Source organism: Vipera ursinii, assembly GCF_947247035.1.
Source record: "Vipera ursinii genome assembly, chromosome: 2".
In the NCBI taxonomy this organism is placed as follows: Eukaryota; Metazoa; Chordata; class Lepidosauria; order Squamata; family Viperidae; genus Vipera; species Vipera ursinii.
The window spans coordinates 115,918,510-115,944,382 of NC_139513.1; the positions used below are offsets into that span (position 1 = coordinate 115,918,510).

Genomic DNA, 25,873 nt, shown 5'->3' on the forward strand with positions numbered 1-25,873 from the left:
TAGACCTCCTCTGCTCTCTACTTGTCACATATGCGGGCTGGGAGGTCATATGTCATTTTCTGAATTTTCCAGATGCTCAAGTGTGCCTGTGTTTGATCAGCTTCATGTAATTTCTCCTGTCATACCACTGGTTCAGGTTGTTCAGTATCAGATTCAGACTCCATAAGTGAGTTGTAAGTGTGGTCTATGACAATTTCAAAGGCTCTGACTATGGTTTGAACAAAACAGCTATTCCCTCATCACCCAGAGCTTAAATCCCACAGGAGTCTCCTCATGAGTAGGAACAGTTTGGAGCACTTGTAATTTCAAATCTTCTTGTCTGGAGAAGAATTGTCAAAGAGGCAGTCTACTTGCCGGTTTTTTTTATCCTGTGGTGGTTGTTAGCTTCTTCAGTCCATCATTACTTCCCCAGAAATGGTATAAGGCTCAGAAAGATCCTGAAGTTATATTCATCAGGAGGAAAGTGGGCAGTTCTGTTCTAGATCTAGCCAAGATCTTTTTTTCTGAACTTTTCCGGTGATTGGAAGAGAGTAATTTATTACTTTCTACTCAACTAAATGTGAGTGACACTGTGGCACTAAAACATTTAGCTCAGCATTCTGCAACACATTTTGCAACTGAGATTACATTGATCTATAAAACTGAACTCTGGTAGATAAGGGTGAAAAACCACCTTTTCTGGGTTCCACATTTTTTTAAAAGTTTACATTTATTTGTGACCTTCAAAGCTTTCGTTCTAGTGAAAATATTTTTTTTCTCAAAGCTGTACAATTAGAAATACTGACTATTCAGTAACTTATGGAAAATTGGGTTTGAAACATCATGAAGACATTTTACTCTGTATTATTGATTGAGGAAATTGTGGATTGCTGACAAAAACCTTTCTAGGGATTTTTCCTGTATTGTTGGAATACATTTGCACTTTTCAGCAGAGGATAAGTGGTGCTGAAAATAGTTGCAATTTATTGACATCATTTTAGCTTCTTTTAAAAAAGACAAATATCTCAAACCTCATATTTGAAGGCAGTCCTATTCCCTTTAGTACATAAATTAATTTACAGTGGGAGCAGCAGGAATAAAAGTAGCAATACAGCAGAAGGCTCACTTGGGTCTTTCAGTAAATGATTAGGAAATTATGCAAAATAATTGATAACTCTCTGCAAAGATACTTTCATTTGCATATGCTACTTCCTCATCATTTCTTTCATTCTTAAACCAATGAAGGATATCAATTTTTAGAAGAAAATTATTTTTGTTTGGAACATACACCACATAACAATTTTTCTGTTGAAAAGAGATTGTACATGACATAAGTACTGGACACACCATATTGTCCCAAAGGTGCTTTTTCAAGAGGCAGTTGGATTTCCTTGTTTTTCTTTGAAGATGTTTTGCTTCTCATCCAAGAAGCTTCTTCAGCTCTGACTGGATGGTGGGGAATGGGAAGATTTATATTCCTTGCAGACAGCTGGTCATTTACATTCTTTTAGAGGGTCATTGAGGCCACTTGGAGGTTTGTCTGTGTCCTCAAGATCACCTGAATGGTGCAAATGGGTGTGGAGCCTTCTTGGAATTGCTGAAAAGATTGTGTTGTAGAAGACTGATGATAGATGATGTCGTATCCGTCCCCCTCTATTGAGAGAGGGCTGTTCAATTTGGACGTTGATGGCCTCTTTGACCCTTCTTTCAAACCAGTGGTCCTCTCTGTCCAAAATGTGGACTTTGCTGTCTTCAAAAGAGTGGCCTTTGTCATTTAAATACAGATAAACTGCTGGGTCTTTCTTTAGCTCTCTTTCAGTAGAGGGGGAGGGATATGACATCATCTATCTCCAGTCTACAACATAATCCTTTCAGCAGTTCCAAGAAGACTTCACATCCATTTGTACCACTCTGATGACCTTGAGGACACAGATAAACTTGCACCTGGCCTCAACAGCTCTCTAAAAGAATGCAAATGACCAGCTGTCTGCAAGGAATATAAATCCTTCCATTCCCCACCATCCAGTCAGAGCTGAAGACGTTTCTTGGATGAAAAGCGAAATGTCTTCAAAGAAAAATAAGAAAGTCCTATTACCTCTTGAAAAAGCACCTTTGGGACAACCATGACCTGGATGACTGAGAATCTCCATAGACAAATACACTATACTCTGTTGTTGTTGGTGTTTTTTTTTTTTAAAAAAATCAAATGGAGAAAATCCTATTCACTGTTCCTGGAATAAGTAAAAGAAAAAATTATATATGTTCAACATAAAAGGGAAAAAAACCTACAAATTATTATACCAATTGCTTAACAAAAATGGAAAAGGCAAACAGGAAATAACCTTTTTACCTGCTGTTTGGTTTGATCTTTTCTAACAAGAGTCTATGCGCTGTCTAAGGAAATTACAAAGAGCAGGATGAAGAGACTGAGCTACAATTTAACAAAACATAGTGAGAGGATACTTATTTACTTTAAAGGAATCTTACATCTCCGAGGTCAGAGGAATTGCATTCTTGGATAGCTGATGGTTTGACAAACCATTATATGTTATTTTTAAAAAAAATAATGAAGAACTGGTGAAATTTCATATGATTGAAAGAGAAAAAAAAATGTTCCTATCTTTGCAAAGGGGAAAGAAACCATCCAAGAAACTATCCACCAATCAATGATTATATCTCAGATCTCTATTACCTTGAAAATAATACGATAGTTACTAAACACAAGCATATATGAGTCATGGATAAGCCTTATTAGAATAACTTTATTTTTTTTGTTCAGTAACATCATTAGATTTCAGCAAACCAAGGATCCCATAATATTCTGATTAACAAATTGTCTGTTGAAAGGATGACATGATAATTAAGAGGTTGCCTAATTGACTTTAAAAAATCCCATTCAAACAGTGCTCATTCTGTAGAAATAAGGATGAAAATAACTAATATCCTTGGAAAAGTTCGATAAATCCATCTAAAGTTGCAGAATGAAATTTATTAGAGACAGATACAAAATGTTTCACGAAGTAAAAAATAAATCAGATACAAAGATATGGGATGGAGATACTTAGCTTAGTAATAGGGCTTATAAGCAAAATGTGACAAGTAGGTGATTGCAGATTGAAGCTGTATTGTGATGTGGCTGCAAAAGAAGCAAATTCAGATTGAGGAGAGCACTGCAAAGCAGTATACCCCATTCCTTCTCCTGGGGGAAGTCCAGGAAGATACAGTGTTTGAGAGTATCAAAAGCCGCTGAGATATCATTCAGTACCTGGAGGGATACATTTCGTGTCTCACCAGAGCTCAAACAGAATTCCAATCAGTAAAATCTTATTGCCATACTTGTGCTTAGAGCCCAATTGGAAGGGATCCAAATGGATCAATTTCTTTCAGGGTGTATGCATCTGCAGTCCCAATACAAACCCAAGCTTGTACAAAGAATATTCAGCACTTTATCTTTCCCTTGTAGGTAACCTATGGGTCCTTCGATTACACATCACTGCTGTACCTATCAGACTATGCAGAAGACTTTGGTGGTGGACGGTTTGTTTTTATGGACGAAGGTGCAAATAGGACTGTAGAACCTCGTGCAGGTAGAACTTTCTTTGCTTTACAGATCCTACTAGTCCATGCTCTGTTTTTAATATCTTCCTTTTGAACACAGCTCCCTACTTTGTGTGTCTGTACCTTCAGGATAGAAATAAATGAATTAGAAGGTCAGTAGAAATAAGTACAAATAAAACTGGCAGATTTTGTCTTAAGAGTTATCTAATATTTGCATTTATCTTACACAAATCTTTGTCAGTATTATACCTTTCATCATTCAAATGTTACACAAGTAAGAATTGTGATTTCTAGCTCCCATCTATTTCAAGAATAAATGAGAGGCAAATATGTATTATGTTACATGAGGAAACATGGTTTTGAAGAGCAAGATTATTTTTTCAAAAAAAAATAAATAAGCATGATTTGTGAATTGTTAATTTTCAAGCAATTTTGTTGATGGTAAAAATGGAGACTGCGTATCCTAAAGAAGACTGCAGGCCCAGATGGATTATACCCCAAGGTTCTCAAGGAACTGGCGTATGTGATCTCAGAACCACTGAACTATATTTTTCAAAGATCCTGGAGCACTGGGGAACTACCAGAGGACTGGAAAAGAGCTGATGTAGTTCTCATCTTCAAAAAAGAGAAAAACATCAGTATTACAGATTAACCATTATAAATGGCAACTGGCGGCCCCCAGGGGGAGGGCCTTCTCTGTGGGCGCGCCAGACCTTTGGAACCATTTACCGGTGGAGCTCCGGATGGCTCCTGACCTTCGCTCCTTCCGACGTGACCTAAAAACATATTTATTTGAACAAGCCGGCCTGGTCTGATGGGTTTAGGGGTATTTTAATGTTATTGTATTAATGTATTGAATTGGGCTATAATATTTAATATTTTTTTTAATTTTTATATGTTATATTTTATTGTATTGCCCTGTACACTGCCCTGAGTCCTTCGGGAGAAGGGCGGTATAGAAATTTATTTATTTATTTATTTATTTATTTATTTATTATTATTATTATTATTATTATTATTATTATTATTATTATTATTATTATTATTATTATTATTTGATAAAGTAGATCACAACCTACTACTTGATAAGATAGAAAAATGTGGGTTAGACAGCACTGCCACCAGATGGATTTGTAGCTGGCTGACCGGCCGTACTCAACGTGTGGTCCTCAATGGAACCACATCTACATGGAGGGAAGTGTGTAGTGAGGTGCCCCAGGGCTCTGTTCTGGGCCCAGTGCTCTTCAACATCTTCATCAACGATTTGGACAAAGGGATAGATGGAGAACTCATCAAATTTGCAGACGACACCAAGCTGGCAGGAATAGCCAACACTCCAGAAGACAGACTTAAGATACAGGAGGATCTGGACAGACTTGAACACTGGGCGCTATCTAATAAAATGAAATTCAATGGTGAAAAAAGTAAAGTTCTATATTTAGGCAAGAAAAACCAAATGTACAGGTATAGTATAGGCGGTACCTTGGTCAATAGTAGTGACTGTGAGAGGGATCTTGGAGTCCTAGTGGACAATCACTTCAATATGAGCCAGCAGTGTGCTGCAGCTGCCAAAAAAGCCAACACAGTGCTAGGCTGCATTAACAGAGGGATAGAATCAAGATCACGTGAAGTATTAATATCACTTTACAATGCCTTGGTAAGGCCACACTTGGCATGCTGCATCCAGTTTTGGTCACCACGATGTAAAAAGATGTTGAGACTAGAAAGAGTAGAGAGAAGAGCAACAAAGATGATTAGGGGACTGGAGACTAAAACATATAAGGAACGGCTGCTGGAATTGGGTATGTCTAGTTTAATGAATAGAAGGACTAGGGGTGACATGATAGCAGTGTTCCAATATCTCAGGGGCTGCCACAAAGAGGAGGGACTCAAGCTATTCTCCAAAACGCCCGAAGGCAGGACAAGAAGCAACGGATGGAAACTAATCAAGGAGAGAAGCAACCTAGAACTAAGGAGAAACTTCCTGACAGTTAGAACAATTAACCAGTGGAACAACCTGCCTCCAGAAGCTGTGAATGCTCCAACACTGGAAGTTTTTAAGAGACTGGACAGCCATTTGTCTGAAATGGTATAGGGCAGGCATGTCCAAAGTCCGGCCCGCGGGCCATTTGCGGCCCGCGGGGCGGTTTAATACGGCCCTCAACAGCCCTCCCTGCTGTATGTAAATGCGGCCCTCCCACGGCCCTCCCTTCTGATTGAGGGCCGCCCCTTTGGGAGCTGCTCCCGCCGAGGGGCTGCCCCAGGAAGCGCAGGCCGGCCCAGCTGCCGCCAGCCAGGCTCCGGGGCTCCACGCAGCTTCCTCCGCCTCCTCCTCCGCCAGGCCTGCTCGGGGCCCGGGGCGGCTCCAGTGCGCAGGGGAAGCGCGCGGAGAGTGGATTGCGCCCTCATCCCAGCCGGAGCGCAGCCCAGAGGAGGAGCTGCTGGGCCGGGCATGCCCTGAGCGGCCGGGGGTCTCCGGTCGGGCCATGCGGCGCTGTGGGCGAGGCGGGGGTGGCCGGCGGGGGTCTCGGCCTGCCCGCCCGTCCCGCTGAGCACCTTTCCTGCGCGCTGCGGCTGCCCATGGCGCCGGCTCCGGCTCCGGCGGCGCGGGGGCTCCGGCGGTGCCGGGCTGGCCGCTCTGCTACCACAAGGACCTGAGCCGGGTGGCGGCCGAGGAGTTGCTGGCGTGGGCCGGGCGGGCCGGCAGCTTCCTGGTGCGCGACAGCGAGAGCGTGGCCGGCACCTTCACCCTCTGCGTGCTGTGAGTCCGGGGACCCGCGGGCGCCGCCTTGGGGACGGGCCACGGAAGGGAGGGAGGGGAGGGGGCCAGGGCACGCCTGCAGAAGACCCCCCCGAGACTGGGCATTCCGTGGTGGCGGCCCCGGAGCCTGGAGCGGGGTCTGTCCAAGCCTCCGATTTCTTTCTCTTTCTTTCTTTCTTTCTTTCTCTCTCTCTCTCTCTCTCTCTTTTCTCTTTCTTCTTCCTCTCTCCTGCCTCCATTCTCTCTTCTTCCTTCCTTCCTTCCTTCCTTCTCTCTTTCTCCTTCCCTCCCTCCCCCCATTCGTCCTTTCTCCTCCCTGTCTCCTTCCCTCCCTTTCTCCCCCCCTCCCCCTCTCAGCCCTGCCTGGCGCTGGAGTCCCGGGGGTGACCTTCCGCCATGGAATCCGAGACGACTTTTTCGGCTGCAGAAATGTCAGCCTCCCGGGACGGGCTGGGCGACCCCCCGGCGGGGAGAGGTGACTCCCCTCCCCCTTCTAGTGGCTTTCCCGACTCTGGCCGCGCCAATCTGCCACTCCTCCGGTGGGTTGAAGGGCTGGCTGCCTGGCCGAACCGCCACGCTCTTTCCCCTCGCCCCGGGCTTGGCGCAGCGTCTGTGCCGGTGCAGCGAGGCTGACGGTGCGCGCCTGGCCTGGCTGAGCGCATGGCGGTTCGGCCAGGCAGGAAAAGTTGCAGGAAGCGGCCACCGCCTGGTAACGGCCCCCGGGCTCACAACGTGGAGGCGGCGAGCAAGCGCGCGCTCAGGGCGAGGCGGCCGCGGTCCAGTGATGGAAGAGCGCCGAGGGAGTGGCCGGCCGGGCTGCGCTGCTGCCGAGCAAAGCTCGGCCGGGGCGCCTGCTCTGCTCTGCCTGGCGCCAGCTCAGAGACTCCGCCCGCCAGGCCCTTCTCCCGCTCAGCCAGGCCAGGCGCGCACCGTCAGCCTCGCTATACCGCCTCCACATTGTGAGCCCGGGCGCCGTTACCAGGCAGAGGTCGCTTCCCGCACCTTTTCCTACCTGGCCGAACCGCCGCGCTCCTCCCCCCCCCCGCCCCGGGCTTGGCGCAGTGTCTGTGCCGGTGCAGCGAGGCTGACGGTGCGCGCCTGGCCTGGCTGAGCGGGAGAAGGGCCTGGCGGGCGGAGTCTCTGAGCTGGCGCCAGGCAGGCAGAGTGGGCACCCCGGCCAAGCTTCGCTCGGCAGCAGCGCAGCCTGGCCAGCCACTCCCTCGGCGCTCTTCCCTCACCGGACCGCGGCCGCCTCGCCCTGAGCGCGTGCTTGCTCGCCGCCTCCACGTTGTGAGCCCGGGTGCCGTTACCAGGCGGCGGCCGCTTCCCGCACCTTTTCCTGTCTGGCTGAACCGCCACGCTCCTCCCCCCGCTTGGCACGGCATCTGTGCCGGTGCAGCGAGGGCGCGCCTTCTTTGCCGCCGGAGCTGTCCCGGCTTCGAAGCCCTCTGGCTCCCCTGGGCGAAGGCGACGTCCAGGGAAGGGCGGGTGTGTGTGTGTGTGTGTGTGTGTGTGTGTGTGTGTGTGTGTGCACGTGCGCGCATTCTGTGTTTCACAGCCATTTTATGGGCTGGGATGTGGGGAGCTGGACAGGGGTAGGTAGGGCCCTGGCCTAGCAGAATTTGTGAAGTGGTGGAAGTGTGTGAGCTGTTACCAGAGAGTCTGACCTTGTCAAAGTAAGTTTGACAAGGTCAGACTCTCTGGTAACAGCTCACACAGTAAGTTTTTTTTAAAATTTATTTAAAATACATTGTGAAAACTCAGCTGTCAGTTGATCTTATGTTATAAAATGAAAAGTATGCCATTTGCAATTAACATGGCATAAAATAATTCATTTGCATTTAATTGTAATTGTTCAAAGAATGTTCGGAAAAATGTTCGGCCCTCCAGCATGTTCACTTCATCCAATCTGGCCCTCTTTGAAAAAAGTTTGGACACCCCTGGTATAGGGTTTCCTGCCTGAGCAGAGGGTTGGACTAGATGACCTCCAAGGTCCCTTCCAACTTTACTATTATGATTATGATTATATCCTAAAGAGGGATACACAGCTAATAACCTTGGAGTAATATGCTTAGAAATATTGCAGATAAAATACACAATCTGAACATTCAGATAGTTAAACTTCTATTTGTTTCGACTTCAGAGTTTTCAAAATGACTCACCCATGACTATCTGAATGACCAAGTAAAAAAAGACTCAGTGGACAGCATTCACAGAGCTTTCATTATCCTATTCAACTTTATAACAATGTAGTGCTACAAAGAGTCATCTAGTGTATCCTTCCCCAGCCTGGTGCCCTTTAGACACATTCCATTGGCCACACTGGATTAGACTTTTGGCAGTTGTGGTCTCAAGATATCTGGAAGATCCTGAGTTATGGAAAGCTAATCTGAATTATTTCACACCTCTGGGTGGCCTTGGGCCAGTCATGCTCTCTCATACCTAGGAAGGAGGCAATGGCAAACAGTGTCTGAAATGAGGCTAGTTAAGGCCCTTGCCAGAAATCAACTGATTTCCCCCTCTCCATCATCATTTCATCATTACTTAGGGCTTAATAAACATTTTTCTTGAAAAACATTTCATAGGAGTCTTAAAAGTATCTGCAGAGGAATAGGAAGACATGTATTTCTTGTATTTGACATGCCAAGAAACTCTTCTGCTGTTCTTCCTTTTTTTTAACCAGACCAATTCAAAACAAGAAGAAGAATTATCTTTCACTAAAGAGTGCAGATTTTTCCTTATTACCAGCCTTTGGCTTGAGAAAGGTTGAAGAAAAGGACTCTTTTTTCCCCCCTTGAATTTATGTAACAAAAATGTCTTCAAGCTTCCCTTTTCCCCATTTTCTATGAGATAAGTGAAATAAAATTCAGCCTTTCCCTTAAGCCAGGGGTGTCAAACTGCTGGCCCGCAGGCCAGATGTGTCATGTCAAAATCGTGCCCACCCCAGCTCCGGCAATGGGGAAAAAGTCGCAATACATCACAACATATCACATGATGTGGCGAGTTTGACACCCCTGCCTTAAGCCCTCTTACAGGCCCAAAAGTATTTGGAAGAAAAAGAGAGAAAGGCAAAAGCTGCAGACTAATTCCTGAACTGAAGCTTTTGAAGATCCTTAGGAGCCCATTTGGGCCCTGGAGTTCTTCTGACTCTTAATTGTGAACATCTAAGTTTAAACATACTTAATTTTGTGGTAAATTATGGCCAAGATCTCCAAGGGATTCTTGAGAATCTCTAAATCACTGAGACATCAGTGTTATAATCGTGTTGACATTTGTATAGCTTCATGTGTTGCCTCTATAGCGCAATCACAATCCTCATGCAGGCACCCTAATATGTATATTTTGCCATTTCAACTAGCTCTATAATGTTAACTTTTCACTACATTTTTTAAACAAAAGGGATTATAATGTATCGTGGCAATACTTAAAAGCATTAATAGCTTGCAAAAACTGGCACACTGGTGGTAGTTTAAACAGAGGAATATGTCAAGAAAAATGATATAATTTATAATAGTCGAAGGGAAAAGAAATGGAAAAAAAGGAAGGCACAGGGAAGGAAGTGGGTGCAGAGTAAAATTCTTAAATCATCATAATCATGTACTGCATTAGCAATATGCAGTTAAATAACTATAATTTTCCTGCGGAAGGAATTTTAGTAATTTGATCGTTTGGTCTTTGGAAACTGTGTCCTTTGCTGGATGTAATTGCTTTTCTGCACATATGCATTTCCTTTATGAAAAAGTTTCTGATTAATCAGGTCCTTTTTTTCCCCCCTGAGCATTATTTTAATAAAGTAAAACCTTTCTTTGCTTGTGGGAAACCATTTTATGCTGAAGGATGACATACAGAACATTACACTTGAGAGGTCAGGTCCAGGGGCCCCTTCCTAATGATCTGAAGCTGCTGATTCTATCTCTTTAAAACACGTCCTGAGGAAGACTCAGGTGTATGATCGGCAAGGTATGTACTTTCTCAGGTGATACCTGGAATAAGTTCATAATCTCTCCACTATGACCCCTGTTAGAAACTATTAATTGGCACATGTCCTATTATATAAAGCTGGATTAAATAAATTTTAATAAGGTTTTGAAGATGAGCATACTAAACTTAAGTGAAATCTTAAAGAGATCAGGCCTTCAAGAAATGCTCTTTGGATGTACCTTTAGGAATCACGTTATGACTATACAGGGATAAAGAAGAAGAACAACAAATAGCTGGAGAAAGAAAAAAAATTTTTTGTTTTAGTTCAACAACAAAAAACTTCGTTGAATAGTTCATGTTTCTGAACTATTTGTGGAGGCAAGTCCAGAACAATGATTATCTTTTTTTGCATTCCAAAAATACAATTAAATTAAAGCCTGTATAATTTAAGAGGGATGAAAGTATAATTCAGCAAGATTTAGAAGACATTTATGTTTCAATGCATGACATTGTTATTTGAGGTGCTTTTAAAGCATATGTACACGGTTTATTGTTGTTTATACTTCATGAAGCAATAAATAAATACAAACAAATACCGGTACTCAATTTTCATTGAATCACATGAAACAGAGAGCCTTATAAACTATTAGCATTTTGGCTCAAGCAACCATAATATCAGGTACTGAAAAGATATCATCCGAGAGGAATGGACCACTTTCCTTGAATTGGAGGTACTCAGAGAGAAGGTCTTACTTTTCTGCCAAACACATTTCATCCCTCCTAAATTTTACAAGATTTCCTTAAAAATCTCTGCTATAAGTCTTAGATGACAAAGATGTATTTTGTTGCCAGTTTTTCTTATCCAAAGGTTAATGATAAAACATCCAGTGATCTTAAGGAAGATGTGATGAACTTTTTTTTTACCACAGGTTGATCTCAGTTGGGATGGGTAGGGGGGGAGGGGAGAAACTGCACATATTTGACAGGAAAGATCTCTGTATAAGGTGACTGCTTAATAAATACTGCCTTGAGGCAAAAAATATCCAGAGTGCCGAAGAATAGGAAATAGCTTGGCTTACTTCCACACCAATCTGATTTTGTGACATTTCCCAGGGGTATCCCTTCGAAGCAGAGCCCTTTCTTCTTTATTTTGTTTGGGCAGTTGTTTTGAAAGAAAGTAAGACTAAGGGAACAAAGTCCGCTGCTTTTAAAATAGAGTCTTAGGCATGAGATTGACGAATTCTGCAAAGCTAGCCTTCAGAGCAGCATATAAACCCAGAGGTCAGCTGAGGTCCACTTTGAAGTGAATTTCCATTTCCAGTAAGCACAGTTGAACTCCCAAAGCTTATGACCAGGTTGAATCCGTTAGACTTCCTGAGATTTATAGGTAAAGTACCGGTACTGTTACTGTAGCTTGTTTTTGTGAGATGCCTAGATTTTTTTTTTCTAAAATAAGGTTTTTAAGTACCCTTATACCCGGAATCAGCTGCCGGTTGAGCTCCGGATGGCACCTGACCTTCGCTCCTTCCGACACGACTTGAAGACCTACCTGTTTGAACAGGCCGGCCTGGCCTGATGGGGGATGCGTTGGGGGTTTTTATTGGGGATTTTTTTACATTTTTCTACTGTGTTTAGTTTGGGCTCGTGTTTAATTCTCTTTTAATTTTTGTAATTTGTATTTTTATATATGCCCTGTTCACCGCCCTGAGTCCTTCGGGAGAAGGGCGGTATACAAATATAATAAACTTAAACTTAAACTTATAGAATTACGTAGAAAATACAATGCTCTTATGGTGCAAAGGTCCCATTTCAGAATTTGATATTATTTGCATTTGAACAAGCATTAATCACACTCATTTGAAATAATGATATTTTTTTGTGACTTACAATGTTGGGGTTCTCCCCTTTACCCTCCTCCCTGTGTCCTGAATAATAGGTTTGTAGCATAGGTTTTTATCTTATCATTGGAATTTATAGTTGCTTTTTACTTCTGGGGCATTTCCTCAGCCTTCTGTCTTCCCAGAGAAAGAGCAACATGCTAGCACATGCTATCCTATTATTCCCAGTAGCACGGTCAGGCTAAGGGATTCAAGCATTTTTATCTCTGGGTTACTTGCCATATAAACTAGGAACTAGACTATGGTTGCTCGGGAAAGGCAGGCCTTCCAGCTACCATATCGCAGGCCAGGCCTACAACCATTCGCGATGGTGAAAAACGAGGACCAGTCGCCGACAAAACCCAGTGGCGAACTGACGAACAACCTATTCCCAGGATGGTGGGGAACGGCAGAAGGTGCACAAACAGAGGGCCGTATCGTCACCGGGAGTGTCATCTCCGCTCTGTGCAAGCGGTGAGACACTCCGACCCTCTGTACTTCCCCGGAGGACCCGGGAGCGAAGGTGTGCAGCCTCCTATGCTAAGGCTGGTCTACCTGAATGCCAGGTCCGTAGCTAACAAGGCTCACCTCGTTCGTGACCTAGTGGAGAGCGAGCACGCGGACCTGGCTTGCATCACGGAAACCTGGCTGGGCCCAGAGGGTGGTGTCCCCCTTTTTGACCTCTGCCCGCCAGGTTTCCAGGTGCTGCACCAGCCTCAGACCCATGGGAGGGGCGGGGGAGTGGCAGTTATCATCAGGGAGTCCCTTAGCCCGCGAGAGACCACCGTCCCTCAGATGGTCGGGTGTGAGTCTCTCCTTCTGAGATATGGCCCGGGGGCGCAGTTGGGCGTGCTGCTGGTATACCTACCACCTAATCGTGCAGCGGCAGCCCTGCCCGAGCTACTCGATGTCCTCTCAGGGTTGGTGGTTGAATTCCCAAAACTCATGGTCTTGGGCGACTTTAACCTACCGTCCCTGGGAGGATCGTCCGAACTGGCTCGGGAGTTCATGGCTTCCATGGCGGCCATGGACCTGTCGCAAATAATTTCTGGACCGACTCATGAGGGAGGCCACACCCCAGACTTGGTGTTCTTGTCTGGACGGTGGCGTGATGATATCGGTGGGGGTGCCACGACTGTTACGTCCCTGTCATGGACTGATCATCACCTTCTACGGCTAGACTTCCCCTTTGCCACTCCCCGCCGTGGGTGCACGGTGCCAACCAGATGGTACCGCCCTAGGCGCCTAATGGACCCTGATAGGTTCCAGGCAGTGCTTGGGGACGCACATGCACTCCCTGCTCACAGCTCGGCGGATGCCTTAGTGGAAGCCTGGGAAAAGGCAGCCACGGAGGCTCTGGACCGAGTTGTACCCATGCGGCCTCTGACCTGGCGCAGATCCCAGCGAGCCCCATGGTTCACCACGGAGCTCCGGGAGATGAAGCGTCGGAGACGGGGCCTAGAGAGCCGTTGGAGATCCAGTCGATCCGAATCCGACCGATTGCGATTAAGAATCCTCACCAGGTCTTATCTCGCTGCGATAAGGGTGGCAAAATCCAACTACTTTTCCACCCTCATCGCGTCCGCAGATAATCGCCCGGCTGCCTTGTTCAGGGTGACTCGCTCCCTACTGAACCAAGAGGTGAGGGAGGAACCCTTGCAGGGTCGAGCCGAGGAATTCAGTCAATATCTGCTGGATAAAATTGCTCGGATTCGAACCGGCCTGGACTCCAACTGGGCTGAGTTGGAAGAACAAGACATGGACAGTCTTGTCGACGTCATCTGGGAGGAATTTGATCCTGTGACTCCTAAGGAAGTGGACAGGATTATGAGGAGGTTGAGCTCCTCCACATGCTTAATGGACCCGTGCCCTTCCTGGCTGGCTTATGCGGCTCGAGAGGGGACACGAGGCTGGTTCCTGGTGGTCATCTCTGCTTCTCTGAGTGAGGGTCACTTCCCCACCGCCTTGAAAGAGGCGGTGGTGAGACCTCTCCTCAAGAAGCCCACCTTGGACCCATCCTCATTGAATAACTTTCGTCCAGTCTCCAATCTTCGCTTCCTTGCGAAGGTTGTTGAGAGCGTGGTGGCGCACCAACTTCCTCAGGTCCTGGATGAAGCGGTTTATCTAGACCCGTGCCAATCGGGCTTCAGGCTGGGCTACAGCACGGAGACGGCATTGGTCGCTCTGATGAATGATCTCTGGAGAGCCCGGGACAGGGGCCATTCCTCTGTCCTAGTCTTATTAGACCTCTCGGCGGCTTTCGATACCATCGACCATGGTATCTTGCTGCGACGCCTCAGGGGACTGGGAGTGGGAGGCACGGTTCTGCGTTGGTTCTCCTCCTTTCTCCAGGGTCGCTCGCAGTCGGTGCTGGCAGGGGGACAGAGGTCGACCCCGAGGCCTCTCGCTTGCGGAGTCCCTCAGGGGTCGGTCCTCTCGCCTCTCCTGTTCAACATCTACATGAAACCGCTGGGTGAGATCATTCGCAGCTTTGGAGTAGGGTACCATCAGTATGCTGATGACACCCAGCTTTTCATCTCAACTCCAAACAACATCAGTGATGCCCTCGACGTGATGTCCCGCTGCCTGAAAGCGGTCCGGGAATGGATGGGGAGGAACAGGCTTCAACTGAACCTGGACAAGACTGAATGGCTGTACGTACCGGCAAGCCAGGATACTCAGAACATTCCATCCCTTAACATCAGGGACAAGTTACTACCCCCTGTTGATAGGGCCCGCAACCTGGGTGTCCTCCTAGACTCGCAGCTCTCCCTGGAAGATCACATAGGAGCTGTGACCAAGGGGGCCTTCTCCCGGGTTCGACTAGTTCGCCAACTACGGCCTTATCTGGACCTGGATGCCTTACGTACAGTCACCCATGCCCTTGTGACCTCTCGCCTAGACTACTGTAACGCTCTCTACATGGGGCTGCCCTTGAGATCCACTCGGAAGCTTCAACTGGTGCAAAGTGCAGCGGCACGGACACTTTTGGGAGCCTCCCGATACTCCCATATCACACCTCTCCTCCGTGCGCTGCACTGGCTTCCAGTTGCCTTCCGGGTGAAGTTCAAGGTGCTAACAATGACATACAAAGCCCTACATGGCATGGGTCCGGACTACCTACGGGAGCACCTTCTGCCAATGTCAACACCCCACCGCCCTGTGCGCTCCCACAGAGAGGGCCTCCTCAGGGTGCCACCGCTCAAGGAATGTCGGCTGGTGGCCCCCAGGGGGAGGGCATTCTCAGTGGGTGCGCCAGCCCTCTGGAACTGCTTACCAACTGAAATCCGGATGGCCCCCGACCTCTGCACCTTCCGGCGCTACTTGAAGACTTACCTATTCCAGCAGTCCGGCCTGGCCTGATAGCTCTAATTGGGGTCCCAGTTTGTTTTGTTTTGTTTATTGTTTTTCAGTACTGTTCATTATGTTTGCCTACCTTACTCTGTACACCGCCCCGAGTCCCTCGGGAGAAGGGCGGTTTATAAAAACAAATAAATAAAATAAATAAACATTTTCTGGCTTCTGGAAGAGGAAAGAAGGCTGCCTCTTATTTGGAGGGCATGCATAGATAGTGACTGCTGGGGTTAGGAAAAATAATGTTCTTTTTCTTCCAACCGGGGCAGGTTATTAGAAAGTTAATAATACATTTTACTTAAAAGCTTATACTAATTACAGAATTAGCAAGAAAGAACTATTCAGTAATTTTAAATAGTAGTTTTGCACAAGAGGAATTTTGTTTCTTTACGGGCATCAGTTACATCAAATCAGAAAACTCACTTAAACAGATCTTAATTTAAACTGTTTTAGAACAAGAGAAACATTTTAAAAAACGTTAAAAATTCAGATACTACAATCAGGTAGGGTTAAAAGCCCTCAACTGTGGCTGCTCATTCCCACCGAGTGTGGCCTCTCACCACTTTTCTTAGTGTTCTTCCCATCACTGACAAATGTATGCATCATAGCACAATCTCCTGCCTATGCCTTCAGCTACTGATCATACTTTTAAGACAGCAATTTTAGCAAAATTCTCGGCTTGATGTAATGATGTATTTAAATGCATAAGTCTGACACTTCCTGCACTTAACACTTAATCCTACTAATCATCATGCTATATTAAATTGCTCAAAACGCAGTCCCTGTATGGACTGATGGACTAGAATTTGTAGGCACTAATATTCATATTTTAACAATTTCCATACCTAGCTCTTCCGCTTAGCTGACAAGGAAAAGACAAACGGTGCTGCCACCTGCTGAGATAGCAGCAGATTAATTACTAGCTTACAGGTGCAAAAGTATAGGCAAAAATACAGTTTTCTCAGTCTTTTTAGCAACTTGCTTCCAAATTATTTTTTACTACTGGCTTGGTCCTGTAGCAACAGTAAATAATTCTACCACTGTAAAGGAAATCATTTTGGAGAACCAACAAGTAGTTACAACAGGGTAGAAGAGATGTGACTTAAATTATCTAGATAGATTATGTGTAATTAAGCTGGAAGAAGGCGAGTTGGTGATAGCAGGCTTGGCAAAGTAATCTCTGTCATTTACTGGGTTTTTCTTCTCCAAATGCTGCTTGGGGGGGCCCCGAAAGCCCTAATAAGCAGGCATATACATAGAATGAAGGCTATTGCTAAGCACATTGATTTGTGCTTCTTAGATTGTAAGCCGCCCTGAGTCTTCGGAGAAGGGCGGGATATAAATGGGATTAAAAAAATAAATCTTCGTATCAAGAGAGTGACCTTTTCTCATCAAGAGACAGGATGCCTGTTTGCTTTTCCAAGCTCGTGCCAGACTCTCAGTATACAGGGAGTGCAGAATTATTAGGCAAGTTGTATTTTTGAGGATTAATTTTATTATTGAACAACAACCATGTTCTCAATGAACCCAAAAAACTCATTAATATCAAAGCTGAATATTTTTGGAAGTAGTTTTTAGTTTGTTTTTAGTTATAGCTATTTTAGGGGGATATCTGTGTGTGCAGGTGACTATTACTGTGCATAATTATTAGGCAACTTAACAAAAAACAAATATATACCCATTTCAATTATTTATTTTTACCAGTGAAACCAATATAACATCTCAACATTCACAAATATACATTTCTGACATTCAAAAACATAACAAAAACAAATCAGTGACCAATATAGCCACCTTTCTTTGCAAGGACACTCAAAAGCCTGCCATCCATGGATTCTGTCAGTGTTTTGATCTGTTCACCATCAACATTGCGTGCAGCAGCAACCACAGCCTCCCAGACACTGTTCAGAGAGGTGTACTGTTTTCCCTCCTTGTAAATCTCACATTTGATGATGGACCACAGGTTCTCAATGGGGTTTAGATCAGGTGAACAAGGAGGCCATGTCATTAGATTTCCTTCTTTTATACCCTTTCTTGCCAGCCACGCTGTGGAGTACTTGGACGCGTGTGATGGAGCATTGTCCTGCATGAAAATCATGTTTTTCTTGAAGGATGCAGACTTCTTCCTGTACCACTGCTTGAAGAAGGTGTCTTCCAGAAACTGGCAGTAGGACTGGGAGTTGAGCTTGACTCCATCCTCAACCCGAAAAGGCCCCACAAGCTCATCTTTGATGATACCAGCCCAAACCAGTACTCCACCTCCACCTTGCTGGCGTCTGAGTCGGACTGGAGCTCTCTGCCCTTTACCAATCCAGCCACGGGCCCATCCATCTGGCCCATCAAGACTCACTCTCATTTCATCAGTCCATAAAACCTTAGAAAAATCAGTCTTGAGATATTTCTTGGCCCAGTCTTGACGTTTCAGCTTGTGTGTCTTGTTCAGTGGTGGTCGTCTTTCAGCCTTTCTTACCTTGGCCATGTCTCTGAGTATTGCACACCTTGTGCTTTTGGGCACTCCAGTGATGTTGCAGCTCTGAAATATGGCCAAACTGGTGGCAAGTGGCATCTTGGCAGCTGCACGCTTGACTTTTCTCAGTTCATGGGCAGTTATTTTGCGCCTTGGTTTCTCCACACGCTTCTTGCGACCCTGTTGACTATTTTGAATGAAACGCTTGATTGTTCGATGATCACGCTTCAGAAGCTTTGCAATTTTAAGAGTGCTGCATCCCTCTGCAAGATATCTCACTATTTTTGACTTTTCTGAGCCTGTCAAGTCCTTCTTTTGACCCATTTTGCCAAAGGAAAGGAAGTTGCCTAATAATTATGCACACCTGATACAGGGTGTTGATGTCATTAGACCACACCCCTTCTCATTACAGAGATGCACATCACCTAATATGCTTAATTGGTAGTAGGCTTTCGAGCCTATACAGCTTGGAGTAAGACAACATGCATAAAGAGGATGATGTGGTCAAAATACTCATTTGCCTAATAATTCTGCACTCCCTGTAGGTAGTCCTTGACTTACATTTAATGATCATTCAAAGGCACTGGAAAAAGTGACTTATGACATTTTTTCACACCTAGGATCGTTGCAACATCTCCATGGTCGTGTGTTCCAAATTTTGATGCTTGGCACCTCACTGATACTTATGAAAGCTGTGGTGCCCCAGAATCATGTGATCACCTTTTGCGACCTTCTGACAAGCAAATTCAAATAGGAAAGCCAGATTCAGTTAACAACCAGGTTACTAACTTAATAGTTGTCGTGACTCACTTAACAACTGTGGCAAGAAAGGTCATAAAATGGGGCAAAGTTCAACTTAACGTATATCTCTCTTAGCAACAAAAATTGGCTCCATTGGGGCCATAAGTTTAGGACAGCCTGTATATCCAATCCTTGTAACCTCCCCCCCCCTTTCCAGGTATTTTTCAGTAGAGGCTTTGATAATACAGACATCTTTTCCAAGGAGTTTTCAGAATTGTGACATTTTCTGTCAGAAAATAAGATCCCTTCTTGGTTCTGGGCTGTTAGTTTGATCTCCGAGGTTGGCAATTTGGCTGCAAACGTTTTGTCTCCATTCGGGAAGGGGGGGGGCATCTTCAGTGTGCTTTGAATTGTGCTTATCTGTCAGAACATTGGCCCTTTAAATCCCTTTTTGTGTGATGTAAATTGGTGTGGGTGTCATTTGTCCAAATGTTGCTGAGTCCTGGTCTCCTTGGTTCTGTCTGTACTTTGTCATTTTAGGAAACTGCATTTATTTATTTATTTATTTATTTATTTTATTTTAATTCCATTTATATCCCGCCCTTCTCCGAAGACTCAGGGCGGCTTACAAGCTTAGCAGTAGCCTTCATTCTATGTATATGCCTGCTTATTAGGGCTTTCACACACACACACACCAAGCGGCATTATTACAAAGTCAGCTTAATTGCCCCCAACAATCTGGGTCCTCATTTTACCTACCTCGGAAGGATGGAAGGCTGAGTCAACCTTGAGCCTGGTGGGATGCGAACCTGCACTAATTGCAGGCAGCTGGTGTTACTTAAGGAGGCATTAGCCCACTGCTCCACCAAGGCTCTTTTGGACTCATGATGGAGCCCATCCTCAGGGAACTTCTCTCTCACCAGAATGTGTGTAACTAAAGAAGAGGATTAAACCTTTGACCACGGTGACCCACCCAGATTGGATCCTGCAACGTTATCGTGAGACACGTATATTTGCCTTCATTCGTCAGAACAAAGCCTCCCAAAAGGGGGTTTCTGGCTTCACTCCTCAGGATGGAATGAGGAGGGCGGCAACCCTGAACATATTTATTCGTCGGTACACAGACGCAAACACTTGCCAGGAAGAACGAATCAGAGTATGTAATATAAAAATAATTTTTCCTTTAACATCAGAAAAGAATGGGGATTTTCTTCTTCCGAAAGCAAAGTTGCGACGGCGGCTTTAATTTTCCCCCCAAGAAAAAGCAGAGGAGAGCTACCGACTGCTGAAGCTTAAACTAGCTGCCAACTGCGCCTTGGTTCCTCAAGGAGAGCTTTTATATTACCAACCGTTAACATCTTTTCTCCCAATCCGACCAAGCTGGGAAAGAAAGGGCAGCGGCCGACCTCAGTCAGATACTAGAAACCTATTCGTCGGTAGCAGCATTGGAAACTTCGCCTGCTGCATCGCCACTCACCGCTCTTTCTTGCTCTGTCACCGCCCGTTTCTCGCCTGCTTTCAAATTTACCCGCCTATCGCAACATCCGTTTGCGTTAGCGTCCATTTAGAGATAGCAACATCTGAAAAATGTTGCACTGCAGTGGTGTTATTGCTCACAAGTAGTTAATTTAGAACATACAACAGTAGGGTTGGAAGGAACCTTAGAGATCTTCTAGTCCCCTGCTCAAGAGACCCTATACCAGGGGTAGGCAACCTCGGCTCTTTTATGACTCATGGACTTCAACTCCCAGAATTCCTGAGCCAGCTTGGCTGGCTCAGGAATTCTGGGAGTTGAAGTCCATGAGTCATAAAAGAGCCGAGGTTGCCTACCCCTGCCCTATACCATTCCAGACGAAGGGCTGTCCAGTCTGTTCCTGAAAATCTCCAGTGATGAAGCATGCACAACCTCTGGAGGAAAGCCGTCCCAATGATTAATTGTCCTCACTAAAAGGAAACTTCTCCTTAATTCTAGATTGGGTCTCTCATTGAAAGGTTTCCATCCATTACTTCTTGTCCTTTCCTCGGGTGCTTTGGGAAATAAGTTGACCCCCTCTTCTCTGTGACAGCCCCTCAAATATTGGAAGACTGCTATCATGTCATCCCAGTCCTTCTCTTCATTAGACACACCTAATTCCTTCAATCGTTCATCAGTTTAAGTCGTTGTTAATTTAAAAGCAACAGAAATCCCTCCAGGATGATGATTGAGCTCCTGCTTCTTCAGCCATCTCAGTCCGTATGTAGCTGCTTCTTCCCGTGCTTCCCAACCATTTCATCCACTTAACTGCCTTTCTACTTCTTTTTCTGGCCTTCCTCACATTCTTTGCCTACCTCTGCCCATCCTTCCCAAAACTCCCAATCCAGCTTCCCTGCACTACGGTATCTTCCTAAAAGATAGCTTTAAGTTCTGTAGTAGGAGAACTAGGATGTTGAGACCTCCCTGTTTGCTAATGGAAAGGAAAGAAAGTCAGAATTATCTCTCTTTTTAAAAAAAAAAAAAAAAGCAGTCTTTTCATGAATAAAAAGGTGCCTCTTTTATTATGGTTGTATTATTATAAGCCTCCCCACAATGATACAATAAATACAATTGACCCCATCACTTTTGAACTGCAACCCTTGAGCTGCCCGAAGTCGTACATCTTCATTGTAGAGGTTTGCTTTTTTTTCCTTTTTTTGTATTGTAACTATCTCTTCTTGAAAGCCATTCACTAAACTAGTGATGGTGAACCTTTTAGAGACTGAGTGCCCAAACTGCAACCCAAAACCCACTTATGTATCGTCGGGTGCTGGGTGGGTGTGGCCAATTGGGTGGGCATGGCTGCGGTGGTAACGGCAGACTGAGTGGGACTAAAAAGTTCAATCAATCAATTCCAACTTTGTGAGATCTTTTTTTTTTCCCCACAAGAAGTTGAAATTGATTGATTAAACCTTTTTTTTTTGCACATGGCAGCGGAGTCCTAAAGCGAAAAGGTTTTATAAAACCTAGCTAAAGGCCTAGGACTGGGGCAAGGGTGTGTATTCCCACAGAGAGGGCTCTGTGTGCCACCTGTAGGAGAGTGCAAATAATTGCTGTTTCTTCTGTTCTGGAAAGATCACTTGTGAAAGGTAGAAGACAGGGGTCCCCTCTAAGTCCAATTCAATATTGCAATATGAAACTGCTGTTCAATATCACATTCACTCCAACCATACAGAAGTTGCACAATCAGAAATTTAAATGATTGGGATTCTGATTTCTATTCTGGTAACAGAAATTACATTTCCTCTTCATAATGTGATGATTTTATAAGAATAGGAGATGGTTGAAAGTTAAGAGGATGTTGGCTAGAAAGACAGAGCTGTGGTTGCTAGCATTTTCCTACCCCAAAATGTTTTGCGCACATTGTTGTTTATTATAGCCAATTTGTTGAATGTGACTAATATTATGAAATAAAATAACAACGTACAAAATTTAAATATTTATTTTAAATATTTAATTTTATTTTGTGCTTGCTGAGTATTTTCTACCAAATCGGAAAAACATATATTCCAATTAAGTTATGTGTTGAATAATGAGAGATTACCCTGTTGAACCTAAGATGTTTGTCATATAACCCCATGCTTTTCATAGGAAATTCATTCCTTACAAAATATTTTGTTTAGGAAAACTATAATATGACAATATGGTTTGTGTCTCTTTGTCTAAACATTTTAGTGCTTATTTCTAATCATGTGTACAAAGCAAGCTTCTATTTATCTTCACAAAGTGACGCAACATTTATCTATCAAGTGGCCCGTCTGTGTACAGTTGGTGCGGTAGTCTTGTTATCACTGTTGTCTCCCTTGTATGCTTGTGCCCTCACAAAACTACTAAAGACTGGAACACACCTGAATTGATTGATTGTATCAATGTGGTGCTCAATATATAAACAAGCAGTCCAAGCATGTCACATAGCTACACAAATAGTCTAGTAATCCATTTTTATTGTGAGGTGTTAAAATTCTTTATATGCTAAAGTAGCTGTTTGGTAATTTTAATGCAGAATGTAAGAAAATAGGTAAACCAGATCTTTTCCTGAAGGTTTTATTCTAGAAAAAGCACACAGCTCAATCAAGGGAAAGTTATGCAGCACTTCAGATGGTACATGAAAAAAATGCAGGATCCAGTCTGGGTTGGTCACCAGGACCAAAGGACTTGTCTTTGAAGCTTTCGGACTGGTGTCGGAGTCCATCTGGTGGAGGAAGCTGGCCACCAGTTTGCAAGAAGCAGTCAGACAAGGAGACTTGAACTCATTGGTAGCCTCACAGTGCAGTGAACAAGGACAGACATTCAATTTTGCAGCTACTTAGATTGTTGGATGAGCAGGCACAAAAACAGCCAGGGAAGTGATTGAAGCCTGGGAAACAGGCGCCTCGTCAGTCAACAGGAGTGCTGATTTACCACCAGCCTATGAAGTACTTAGAAGGTGAGGGCTGGGCAGTACAATAAAATGACAGCTAATGACCTAAAAGCCAGTCATCAGCACACCCCAATCAGCATGTAAAAAGCATTTACAACAGACACACTATAAATACCACACAGAACAGCACACTCTGCTAGAGAGAAGTTCCTTGAAGATAGGCTCCAGCACGGGTCTAACAGCTTGGGAGACGACACCTCTGGTCCCGGTGACCAGCCCAGTTTGGATCCTGCAACATTATCCTTGGCCACATATATTCGCCTTCTTTCGAATGAAAAAAAATGCTTGGAGTGCTCTATTTAGTACCTCTCTGGAAGAGTTGGGTGTTTTCCCAGCATCACCACCTATAGTGGTTGATCCCAGAACAAGATTTACTTTGGTTTAAGGAGTTGTTGATTCGGGTTACTTTTTCCCCTTCAAGACCAAAGCTGTGCATGACCCTAATCCAAAGTCTTGTTCACTTAAGACTACGTGCAAATATTTTCTTTTTTCTTCTTCTTTGTCCCCTTGCCGAAGCCTTTCGTTTAATAATTCTAGGACTGATCATGTACATATTAAAAAAAACGGGCTTTCTTAAATCCTGTTAATTGCATAATGATATTTTGATCTGGGAACAGGATAGCTTTACCATTAGATAATGATCAAATCTTGGATGATTGAAGCTGAGTAGCTAATTACAGAATCCTAGGAATCAGCAGTCAAGTAAATGATGTATATCTTGCTCCCCTCCTGACTGTAGATTCTTGTTTTGCAGGACGGGTTTCCTTTTTCACATCTGGCTCGGAGAACCTCCATCATGTTGAAAAGGTCCTCTGGGGCACTCGCTATGCCATCACCATTTCCTTTACCTGCAATCCAGACCACGGTATCAGGGATCCTGTTTTAACATGACAGGTGGTAGCCAGATGGATTGGCAAGAGAAACTCTGTGTGGGAGGGGAAAAGAAACTTTTAAATTATCATATAAATTCCACTGAATTTTATCTAAAGTAAATTTTGTGTGTGTAGGTTTTTTTTTTTACTTCTAAGTGTTTCAAAATCAGTGCCTTAAGGCCCATATTTCTAAGTTACTTATAACATTGCTTTATGAGATAGCAATTAAAATGGTTTGGCTTTTCTTTTCCAACTCTTGGGTACTGCACAATAGGCCTGGGAAGCAGTACCCCTCCATCATTTAATCTCTTCAAATAATCCTTTTATCAGTTCTTAAAATTACAATTTGTGATGCCCTATGAAATATGTTCATAGACTCTGGAATACATTGCAAGGAAGCAGTATCATCATGCCTTGTTCCAGACTCCATAGAGTTGTTTATATTTTGGAAAATAGAAACCTGGAACACCTGTGAAGCAGCTGATTTATGGCTTTAGTCATTTGCAGTTCTACACAAGAGTATCCTACTCTTTACACAAGAGTATCAGGTTTTTCTTTTAAATCTTTATTTCAATATACGGTATTCTTCCTTGGAAGAAGCCACAAGGTTTGATGATTGGATTATCCCTGTAGAAACCCATTGTATATGATCTCAGCCATGGTTTCTTATAACCAGCTAAGAGGAGGCTGCTCAGAATAAAATAAAACTACTAAATAATGTGTTTAATAGTGGCTCAATTTCTCTATTTGCCTGGGGGAAAAGGCTCATTAGCTTGTTTAATCTTACAATCTTAAATTATAAATATCCATTAAAGTTTGCCTTTGAATAAACCTGGTCTTTGCTGCCTCATTTTTTCAGTTGTTGAGTAAGTGAAAAACAACTTCATAGTTCTTTAATTTTTTAAAAAATTCTGAAGATGAAAGTAAAATTGGTAGAACTTAAAACATATTAGAAATTGAAGCAATAGGTTTGATTCGTGCAAATTGCACTGCAATTATTAGAATAAATTTTTCAGTGGCATTCTTTCTACCAAAGGAAAATTTAAGAAGAACCTTCTTAGACTATATATTCTTTAATTGTGGGAAAAGTTTTCTAATCAAGCTATATAGGAAAGTACTGTGAATTAAACTTATTAGTTTGCATTCTGTCATATTTATGAGTGATATTTTAACTTTTTTTGTATTTACAAAGTTTACCTACTCCTGTGAAACACCTTTCACACAATATTCCTGAAATATTAGATGTTTGAATACTCATCAGCTTTAAATTTTAACAAATGTGGCACGATCTGACACAAAGAATTCTGGATGATCACTGCCAAGAATGGTATGGTGAGTTTCTGATTGAACAGGACTTGTATTAGACAATCTGTAAAATCATCTCCAGTACATACATTCTATGAGAAAACCAAACACACAATATTCCTTTTTAACAACCCTATCTAGCCCACCAACTAACTTTTTTTTATTACAGCAAAAGCTGCCTGATTTGATTTCCATTGGCTATAAGAAAATTGTATTCCTTTGAAAGGGAATTCTAAGAGCGTATATTTATTTATTTTCCAATGTTAGCTATTTTATTCTCTTCCCTAACCCACCCCTGAAAATCTCTGACCAAGTATGTTATTTTTATTAGATTTTTATCCCACCTTTGTTACTTTATATGTAACTCCCAAGTTGCAAAACATATCTAATGCTCTTTCCTCCTATTTTTCCTATAAAAAATAACCCTGTGAGGTGGCTTAGTTGGGCTTAAGAGAGAGTGGCTGACCCTGCTGGCTTTCATGCCTAAAATGGGATTAGAACTCACAGATGTCTGATTTCTAGCTCAGGATTCAAAGTTAAGTTACTTAACAGGGAGTCCTCAACTTACATCCATTCACTGGTGTTCATTCAAAATTACAACAGGG

General features: G+C 43.8%; 1 protein-coding gene across 1 annotated transcript in view; it reads left to right on the top strand.

Moving 5' to 3' along the window:
• The window catches only part of OGFOD3 (2-oxoglutarate and iron dependent oxygenase domain containing 3), a 58,286-nt gene extending 33,520 nt beyond the window's left edge, over positions 1-24,766 (top strand). The window contains exons 8-9 of the mRNA XM_083352371.1: positions 3,443-3,566; positions 23,846-24,766. Of these exons, the coding sequence (XP_083208497.1) occupies positions 3,443-3,566; positions 23,846-23,982 (261 nt within the window). The 3' untranslated portion in view covers positions 23,983-24,766. The remainder of the gene's footprint in view (positions 1-3,442; positions 3,567-23,845) is intronic.
• The last annotated feature ends 1,107 nt before the right edge of the window (positions 24,767-25,873 follow it).